Below are 10,745 nucleotides of genomic sequence, written 5' to 3'. Positions count from 1 at the left end.
GGATAGACAAGTGCACCTGGCTGTCCAGTGTTCCCCTCCCCAGGTTGGACAGATGTACCTGGCTGTCCTCCAGTGTTCTCTCTCCATATTAGGTAGGTGTACCTGGCTGTCCAGTCCTCCCCTCCCCAGGGTTTGCAGATGCATCTGGGTGTCCTGTCCCCAGGTTTTCCCCCCAGGATAGCCAGGTGCACCTGGCTGTCTAGTTTCTCCCCCCCCCCCTCTCCTCCCAGGTTCAACAGGTGCACCTGGCTGACACGTGTTCTTTCTCCAGATTAGGTAGGTGCACTTGACAGTCCACCGTCCCCTCCCCAGGTTAGGTAGATGCACCTGGTTGTCCAGTGTCCTCTCTTCCAAGTTCGGTAGGTGCACCTGGCTGTTCAGTGTCCCCTCCCTAGATTCTGCAGATGCACCTGGCTGTCCAGTGTCATGTCCCCAGGTTTTCCCCCCAGGATCGGAAGGTACACCTGACTGTCCAGTGTCCCCCTCCCCAGGTAGGTGCACCTGGCTGTCTGCTGTCATCTCCCCCAGGTTAGTTAGGTGCACCTGGCAGTCTGGTGTTCCCCTCCCCCAAGTTAGGTGCACCTGGCTGGCCAGTGTCCCCTCCCCAGGTAGGTGCACCTGACTGTCTGGTGTTCCCCTCCCCAGGTAGGTGCACCTGACTGTCTGGTGTTCCCCTCCCCCAGGTTGGTTAGGTGCGCCTGGCTGTCTGGTGTTCCCCTCCCCCAGGTTGGTTAGGTGCGCCTGGCTGTCTGGTGTTCCCCTCCCCCAGGTAGGTGCGCCTGGCTGTCTGTTGCCCCCCTCCCCAGGTTAGTTAGGTGCACCTGGCTGGTGTCCCCTCCCCAGGTAGGTGCACCTCGCTGTGCGGTGTTATCTCCCCCTGGTTAGGTAGGTGCACCTGTCTGTCCGGTATCCCCTCCCCAGGTAGGTGCACCTGGCTGTCCGGTGTCCCCCTCCCCAGGTTCGGTAGGTGCACCTGTCTGTCCGGTATCCCCTCCCCAGGTAGGTGCACCTGGCTGTCCGGTGTCCCCCTCCCCAGGTTAGGTAGGTGCACCTGGCTGCCCGGTGTCTCCTGCTCGGTGTCGGCACAGGAGGACGGGGAGGAGGACAGGATGACAGGAGAGGCCAGCACGGGAGGGGAGGGAGGGGTTTGTAGCGCAGAGGATTTATTGGTTGGGTTGGGAGAATACTGCAAAGAGCAAAGCTCGCCAACACGGCTCCCGGATGCTTCGTGTGTGAGATATCGGAGAAGTGAGCGGAGAGGCGGAGAAGAGCGGAGGAGCTTCCAGCGAGCCGGGGACAGGACACAGCCTGCCGGGGAGAAGAGCCTGCAAAGTGTGCGGAGCGCTCGGGGGACTGCGGGGACCTCCACCACTGAAAAGTAACAGAGCCAAGTTGGAGGAGGGGCGCGGCCGGCCGGGGACGACCTATGGGATCCGCCGGGCAGAGAAGGGCGATGCAGGGGGATGTGAGTATCCCGGGCACTCCGCGCTGTTAGCCTGCCGGGCTCGGGACGCTGTCCATGGTGCTGGCCGGCAGCCAGACTACGCAGGCGCACTGTGTCCGGAGCCTGCAGGTCCCTGTGTGCAGCCCTGCCACAGTCTCCGCACCCGCCGCCCGAGGAGCGTTACCATGAACTGCCTCATCCCTCCCAGGAAGACTCATCCGCTCACCTCCAGCCTCCGCAGCAGCACCGCCGCCCAGCCCAGGAGCTTCCCAAGCGCAGGATGCCGGGTGGAAAACGGGGCTTGGTGGCACCGCAGAACACGTTTTTGGAGAACATCGTCCGGCGTTCTAGTGGTGAGTCCCTGGCCCCTCTCAGTGGGCTCTCTGTGCTGGGGGGTGCTGTATACCAGGGAGGGGGACTTGCCAGGAACTTTGTCAGGGACCATAAAGTTTCTTGCACAGTATGTAATGGTGTCCAGGGGTTGGGTGGGGTTGGCAGTGACTGATTGTCACCAAGAGTTCAACTTTTGGGGCCTCCAACTCAACTACTGTCCCATTACAAACATCCTCTGAGGAGTAGATAGAGAGGAGGTCTACCCTTCATCATACCATGTACACTCTGTGGTTTGTAGAATATACAACTGGGCAGGGCGGACTGACAACTCATGGGGCAATAGGGGATCATGGGGCCCTGTGTCCCTGCCCAAACTCAAAAAAACCTATGGAAAAGGTACCAGGGGCATCTCATGGGGCCCTCTACTGACCCCGGGCCCTCGGGCAGTGCCCGAGTTTCCAAATGGTCAGTCCGCCCCTGCAACTGGGGTCAGAAAGTGTGTCCCTACCCATTATTTCCAGTCCAGATCACTTGAAGAGGAAAAGGTAGAAGACTTCTATATGTTTCATGTAGAGATCAATGGACGGAGATGAAGACTATCCAATGCTGTACTCTGAAAACTCATTGTTCGTAATATACATATACACCCCCCCCCTTTCTTTTCCACTTATATTTTAGGATTATAATATGAACCATGAGAGTTTTCCTAAGATCAGACAACTACCCCCTCCTCTTCATAATATACACCTAGGATCAGACAACGACCCCTCTTCATAATATACACCTAGGATCAGACAACGACCCCTCTTCATAATATACACCTAAGATCAGACAACGACCCCCTCTTTTTCATAGTATACTCCTGGGATCAGAGAACACTTACCCCCCCTCCCCCTCTTCATTTCCAGTTCTTATATCCGAAAAAAGCTCTCATGATTCATATTATACATTTATGATCAGACAACAATCCCCTCCTCTTCATAATTTACACCTAGGATCAGAGGATAACACCCCCCCCCCCTTTTTAATTTCCAGCTCTTATAGCTTAATCTCTCATTTATTCATAATTTTACACATAGGATCAGACGACTCTTTCTTCATAATATACATATACGATCAGACAACAACTCCTTCCCCTTCATAATATACACACAGGATCTGACAGTGACCACCCCCCCCCCCCCCCCTTCATTTCCAGTTCTTATATCTTAAAAAAAATTATCCTGGTTCTTAAAATACACATAGGGTTAGACAACGCCCCCCCCCCCACCCCATCCTTCATTTACAGTACTTATTGCTTAAAAATAACTCATGGTTCTTCGAATCAGACAGTGCCCCCCCCCCCCTTCATTTCCAGTGCCTATATCTTATAATATCTTTTAAAAAGAATCCACCCCCCACCTTCATTTCCAGTCTAAATAGCTTGAAGAACAAATTGGAGATGCCTTCTGCATGTTTTCATGTACAGATAGATGGAGATGACTATCCAATGCAATACTTTTTAACTCTTTTATGGTTCTTAATATACACTATATAGGCTCAGACAGTGGAACCCCTTCATTTCCAGTCCAGTAGCTTGAAGAAATACGTAGAAGACTTTTCCCTTTTGTTCATGTAGAGACTGATGGATGGAGATGAGTACTATCCAATGCAACAAACTCATGGTGCATAATATATACATAGGGTCAGAACCACCTGCACCCCTTCCTTTCCAGTCCAAATAGCTTTAAGAGGAAATTGGACAAGTCTTTTGCATGTTTTGTGTACAGATGAAGAGGAAGACTGTCCAATACGATACTCTCAGTTCATAATGTACACATAGGATCAGACAGTGGACCCCCTCTTTATTAACAGTCTAAATAACTTGAAAAACAAATGATAGAATCACTCTGCATGTTTCATGTACAGATCAATGGATGGAGATGAATTCATCTACAACACTATTAACTCTCATGGATCATAATATACACAGAAGGTCAGGCAGTGACCCCCCCCCCTTAATTTGCAGTTCAAAAAGCTTAAATAACAAATCAGAAAAACATCTTGCATGTCTCAGTGCTGGCCATGTAGTAAAGTAGTTTCTCCTTGGTAGACATCAGTTATAAGGAGGGTATAAACCAAGAGAATGGTTAGGACATCCTGAAGAATTCCTAGCTCTTCCCACCTGTTCTAGAAGTTTGCAATGCACAGGTCTTTGTGACTGCAGAATGGGATTCCACCGTCTTTCAGAAACACATCTAACATAAAAGGGCCCCAAGTTGCAATTGTCCTTTCCATAGCTATACAGTCTGCACAAATGGTATGCCCACCCCTGGAGCAGGCAGTTGGGCTGGAAAGTTCTTGGCTTAACGTACTGCAGCTGTCAAAAAATAAAAGGATGAACGAGGAAAGAGGGACTGCGATATGATGTATCTGAGAAGAAAGGCCACAAGCTGGCAGTTTCCTGTAATGTTGGATTTGGGTTATTAGGCTACTTATTTATTAACTGTAATTTATACATTGACCCTAATCACTGGATATGTTGGTTTGGTTAGAAAACATGCAGTTTGGAAAATACTTCTGTTCCAGCTAAATGAGCTGTCTCCAAATGACAAAGAAGGGATATGACATAATTTCTTTAGTTGTAGTGTGATTTTGAATTTATCAAACTATTTATCTGCACACATTGTAATTATGTATACATAGTGTGTGTGTGTGTGTGTGTGTGTGTGTGTGTGTGTGTTTATACTGATTCAGCTTGAAAATGGCCACAAGTCTATCTGTTTCAGTCTTTAGAAAAAAAAATAAATAGAAAACCTCCATATACACAATCGCGTGTGTGTGTATAGTAAATAAATTAATTTATATATAACATTTTTTTTCCCACTTTCTCTCAACCTTTTAAAATACTTTATGTGCCATATCCACTTTTTTGCATAAATAAATATATTCCCAGTTATTTTATATATAGCATTTCACCACTTTTAATTTAGTCTTTTCTTCTTGAGGCAAGACAGCCTGAAGCATTGACTGTTGATAATTAGTTGATATTTGGAGCACTGAACATATGTAGAAACAAATGGTTCTGTTCACATACATTATTTATATAACTGTGCTGTAATATATGAATTCTGTTGAGTGAAAAAAAATTATTGGAAGCACAATAAACTGTGGAGGATTTACATGGTGTTTAGATGTCGTCATCATCAGCATGAAGAAGTAAAGTACAAAGTGTTTGGTTAGCAAAGCTTACATCTAACCTAGTATTCCCTTAGAGGTTTTGTGTGTTTGTGTCACTTGAGATACTTTGCATTGCATATAGAAAAGTCATTATTTTGGATCTGGGGATATGTTGTATGGGTTGTTGCATTCTCAACTGTTAAATCCCGGTTTGGCTACCTGTGCTTTTTGTTTGTTTGGATATGATACAACAGTGAGCATCTAGAGCATTGCCATGCCGTATCACAATAGGGTTAACTTTGGCATTTGCAAAGCATTGCAAAAACAAAAATTTGTCCTCATTCCCCCCAGGGGCACATTGTGTAATGTTACTTTTTGTCAACTGCCACTAGAGGTCATCGTAAGTGCTTTTATAAATTGAAGGCTCTGAAACAGAAACTCACACCTAATTGTTCAGCTCATCTTACCAAGATACAGGGCACAAAGTAGAAAGGTTAGACAAGACGGCACAGCTTACCCAATAACAGACTAATTGTGCTTGGCTTAAATACTGCTTTCCAAAGTATGCATTTTGCTCTGTGTGATTCGGAGGATTCCACGTTGCCATGTTGAGATTATCCCTTGTCAATCTGATTTGGATGTCATTCAATTTAAATACAGATATGAGATCCTTTATAATTCTACCTGGTCAATACAAATATTCAGTATATGGCATGCATGTACATGGTATTCATTTTCTCCATTGTTTGTAAGTAATATAGTATCTTTAAAAAAAAACAAAAAAAAAACCACCTTAAATACATTAAAATAAAATAAAAAAAGTGTCTGTACTGTGTGTGTGTGTGTATAATAATAAAAAAAAAAAAATATATATATATATATATATATATATATATATATATATATATATATATTCTACATTTTTACAATAAAAATAAAATAGTTTTCCTATACCAGTAAATCTAAATCTCAAATTGCAATGTTATTACTTTGCTTAGTAAACTGGCTTAAAAGTTATTTTATCAATTATTAAAATTGCCAGACTATCTTGCATGCTGAAATGACTGCACTATACTGTATATAGAACAATAAATACATGCTAAAAACAAGGGAGAATTACAGATTGAGGCTAATTCAAAATGTATGTGTTCTGTTATTTTAGGGTTTTTTTTTCATTAAAAACACTTAAAATCTGATATAATCAAATTTTGGAAAATGCTTAGTGGTTGTCAGTATGTTTGTTTTACCTGTAAAATATCATTTTTGTAGTACTGCACTTTGGATGGCATGAGTAGTATATAAATACAGCAGACATAAGGGTGGAGGGCTTTGGATTGTGGAAGCTGCTGCTTTCATTGATCTTATCTGGCAGAGGTTTATTTGAAAATTATCCATAACAACCTTTCACATTTTTAAGACTGATTTAAAAATGCATATGCTGTATAGACACAAATTGGTGTTTGCTTGGAAACTGTAGTCCCAAAGTGATTATTTTGTCGTGCGACTTCAAAGCTGCTGAAATAGGGCAGGTTTTCTGGGAAGGCACAAGAATGTGCCAAAAACTGTTTAAGAATTTTGACTATTCCTTGAAACACTTTTTTTTTTTTTTTCTTCAAATTTGCACCTTTTTAAAGTTTTTATGACTTGTGGCAGTAACTACATTTTTAAAGGTCGCAGCAACTTTTAAACTGTGATTGTCCAGACAGGCACATTTGAAAGAATATGATTCAACTCGCTGAACCTATTTTTTTGAAGGCTTTGCTTTGGTGATCTCTTAATTTCAAATTTTGTAAATGCATTATTCATTATAAAGGTACTTTTTTTAGTACATGTAATCCTTTTGATCAAACTATTTATTTTGTTAGAATGTCAGCATATACCTGACCTTTGAAGGCCCCCATATAAATTTTGTTAAAGCATCCTCCTGGGTGAAAAGAAACAGGGGAAAAATGCATTAACAAATATATCCTTGTTTAAAAAGTGCTTTTTTTATTTGGGAAGGTATCCTCACCTGGGGCATCACATTCTGTTTGTTTAAATCATGCAAGTCATGTATTTACTAAAGACAACGTGCCACATTTTGTCAATGGTTCTTACTAGAAATCCAATTCAGATACAGTTGCAAGAAAAAGTATGTGACGCCCTTGGGATTACGTGGCGTTTTGCATGAATTGGGCATAAAATGTGCTCTGAACGTCATCTAAGTCACAACAATAGAAGAACACAGTCTGCTGAACATAATACTACACAAACATTAGATGTTGCCATGGTTTAATTGCACATAACATGTAAACATTCACAGTGCAGGCAGGAAAAAGTATGTGAGGCCCTAGCTTAATGACTTCTCCCAGAGCTAATTGGAGCCAGGAGTGAGCCAACCTTGACTCCAATCAGTGTGATGATATTGGATGTATTGCTGACAGCTGTCCTGCCCTTAAAAAACACACACCTGTTTTGGGTTTACTGATTTCAAGAAGCACTGTCTGATGTGAACCATGCCTCGCAGAAAAGAGCTCTCAGAAGACCTACGATCAAGAATTGCTGACTTGCATGAAGCTGGAAAGGGTTACAAAAGTATCTCCAAAAGCCTTGATGTTCATGTGTCCACGGTAAGACAGACTGTCTACAAATGGAGAAAGTTTAGCACTGTTGCTACTCTCCCTAGGCGTGGTCTTCCTGTAAAAATGACTGCAAGAGCACAGCGCAGAATGCTGCATGAGGTAAAGAAGAATCCCAGAGTGTCAGCTAAAGACCTACAGAAATCTCTGGCACATGCTAACATTTTTGTTGATACATCTACAATAAGGAAAACATTAAACAAGAATGGAGTACATGGGAGGACACCACGGAGGAAGCCATTGCTGTCCAAAAAGAATATTGCAGCACGTTTGAAGTTTGCAAAAGAGCACCTGGATGTTCCACAGCACTACTGGCAAAATATACTGTGGACAGATGAAACCAAGATTGAGTTGTTTGGGAAGAACACACAACACTATGTGTGGAGAAAAAAAGGCACAGCACACCAACATCAAAACCTCATCCCCACTGTGAAACATGGCGGAGGGAGCATCATGGTTTGGGGCTGCTTTGCCACCTCAGGGCCTGGACGGATTGTTGTCATTGATGGGAAAATGAATTCCAGAGTTTATCAAGACATTTTGCAGGAAAACGTACGACCATCTTTCCGCCAACTGAAGCTCCGCAGAGGATGGGTGATGCAACAGGACAATGACCCAAAGCATACAAGTAATTCAACAAAACAATGGCTGCAACAGCACAGAATACGCCTTCTGGAGTGGCCCAGTCAGAGTCCTGGCCTCAACCCGATTGAAATGCTGTGGCATGATCTTAAGAGAGCGATTCACACCAGACATCCCAAGAATATTGCTACACTGAAACAGTTTTGTGAAGAGGAGTGGTCCAAAATTACTCCAGATCATTGTGCAGGTCTGATCTGCAACTACAGGAAACGTTTGGTTGAGGTTATTGCTGCCAAAGGAGGGTCAACCAGTTATTAAGTCCAAAGGTTCACATACTTTTTCCTCCCGGCACTGTGAATGTTTACATGTTATGTGCAATTAAACCATGGCAACATCTAATGTTTGTGTAGTATTATATTCAGCAGACTGTGTTCTTCTATTGTTGTGACTTAGATGACGTTCAGAGCACATTTTATGCCCAACTCATGCAAAACTCCACGTAATCCCAAGGGATTCACATACTTTTTCTTGCAACTGTAAAGAAGAACTGAACTCCGTAAGATGTGCATACCAGTAGGCAGAGGACTATTCCCTAGTATTGCCTGTGGTCTCCCTGTATCTCAGTTCCCCGTTAGAGACCTACCATTCTTTATTCTGCATTGTGTTTCTCTGTAGAGGGGCTTTGTAGTAGAGGCAAAGCTTTGCTTCTTTATGCTGGACCCTCCAGCAAAGAAAACCATGAGCAACACAGTTACATCTCTGAATTTCACTCTGTATCTCAGGAGACCAGCACACAGAGGCAGCAGTACCCTAGCACCTCACTGCAGATATGCACTGATCAGTTATAACTTTATGACCACCCACCTAATACTGCGTAGGTCCTACTTTTGCAATTTAAAACAGCCCTGACCTGCTGATCATGGACTCCACTAAACCTCTAAAGGTATGCTGTGGTATCTGGCACCAAGCAGTCAGTGGATGATCTTTTAAGTCCTGCAAGTTGAGATGAGGCCTCCATGGATTGGACTTTCCCTCAGATGCTCGATTGGATTAACATTTGGAGAATTTGGAGTCAACACCTCGAAGAAACCTGCTTCCATTGCTATGTGGTCCAGTTCTGATGCTCCTACTATTAAGCAGAGAAAAAGACCTCATGTGCTTGAATGTGGTATTCAGGTACTACATGCTGTTTGGTCCTTGTTCCCATCTTGACTCTTACGGAAATGCCATGGGTTTCTGCCCTCCTAAGACTGGGCTAGTCTGAACAGACTACAACCATAAAGCAAACAGAGGAAGCACCAGTCTTTGCATTATCCTCAGATTTCTTTTAGAGATAAAATGAAGAAATTTATTTTATACTCACAAACCAACGTGTACAAGCTCATCAGAATCAATCCAGGTATAGGCCACCAAGATTCCTATATGTCTTTTCAGCACAACACATTGCATTGAGGACCTGTACAAGTCTGGAAGGCTAATATGTTTTGAGGGACTTACCCTCTTTCTCAGAGCCTTTTTTGGCTGTGGCCATGGGTCCCCATGGGCACCCTGACTGGTCTGTGGCTACACAGCCCCATGTGCAGCAAACTGCAATACATTGTGTGTTCTGAAAACTTTCAGAACCAGCTTTAACTTTTTCAGACATTTGAGCTACTGTAGCTCTTCTATTGGATCGGACTGCAAGAGCGTGCCTTTGCTCCCCACGTGCATCAATAAGCCATTTCCGCCCATGACCCTTTTGCCAGTTTGTCAATTTTCCTTCCTTGGACCAATTTTGGTAGTTCCTGACCACTGTAGACTTGGAACATTCCACAAGTTTTGGAATTGTCCTGATCCAGTCGTCTAACCTCTACAAATCCTTAAAGTAGAACTGTAGGCAAAGCTTTTTTGCATAGAGTAAAGGAAGGTTAGAACCCCGGTCAGTTTATTTTTTGCCATCTGTGTCCTATAAGGGAGAGTTACCTTCACTTCCTGTCCCATAGCCAAAACAGTGAGCAATAATCCCTGCAAATTAAGGGAATTCATTGGGAACCCCTAGGTCAACAGAACTAGGGCCCCCATTGGGAATATTTCCCATCTATTACTTTTCTGGGGACAACCCAAAATTTGGGCTTTTCTTTACTTTCACTTTTGATGATAATGGTAAACAAGACAAATAGAGAGGTGAATCTCCCTAACTGGAGCATGGACAGCAACAGAAAACAAATAGGTGTTCTAATCAATCTTTCCCTTTTTATACAAGGTTAAAAATAAAATGTTTGCATTTTAAGCTTGCCCATTTTTTTTCTTTTTTCTTTTTTTTGCTTTCAACACATCAGCTTCAGAAACAACATGTTCACATGCTGCCTAATATTCCACTCACTTTCATGGGCCACTGGAATGAGATAATGTTATTCACGTTACCTGAAAGTGGACATAATGCTATGGCTGATTGGTATACATCTATGAGGCTGCAGAAAGAAAAATGTCACCAGCACACCAAGGAATCCTCAAAAGGGTCCGAAGGGCCCCTTTGTCTAGCTTCCCCATCAAGTTTTTATTGTTTTCTTTGTACCAAATGGGGAGATTTACATTCTGTCTGTCCTTGCGACTACTGTCATCAGGAATGA

The 10,745-nt window shown here is 43.5% G+C and overlaps 1 protein-coding gene across 1 annotated transcript in view; it reads left to right on the top strand.

The window, feature by feature from the left end:
- The first annotated feature begins 1,170 nt into the window (after positions 1–1,170).
- The window catches only part of KCNH5 (potassium voltage-gated channel subfamily H member 5), a 401,260-nt gene continuing 391,685 nt past the window's right edge, over positions 1,171–10,745 (top strand). The window contains exon 1 of the mRNA XM_089687483.1: positions 1,171–1,797. Within this exon, the coding sequence (XP_089543609.1) occupies positions 1,725–1,797 (73 nt within the window). The 5' untranslated portion in view covers positions 1,171–1,724. The remainder of the gene's footprint in view (positions 1,798–10,745) is intronic.

This window comes from Staurois parvus, unplaced genomic scaffold, assembly GCF_062004578.1.
Source record: "Staurois parvus isolate SC_StPar_1 unplaced genomic scaffold, SC_StPar_1.0 ptg000426l, whole genome shotgun sequence".
In the NCBI taxonomy this organism is placed as follows: domain Eukaryota; kingdom Metazoa; phylum Chordata; class Amphibia; order Anura; family Ranidae; genus Staurois; species Staurois parvus.
This window is presented reverse-complemented; position numbering and strand designations above follow the sequence as displayed.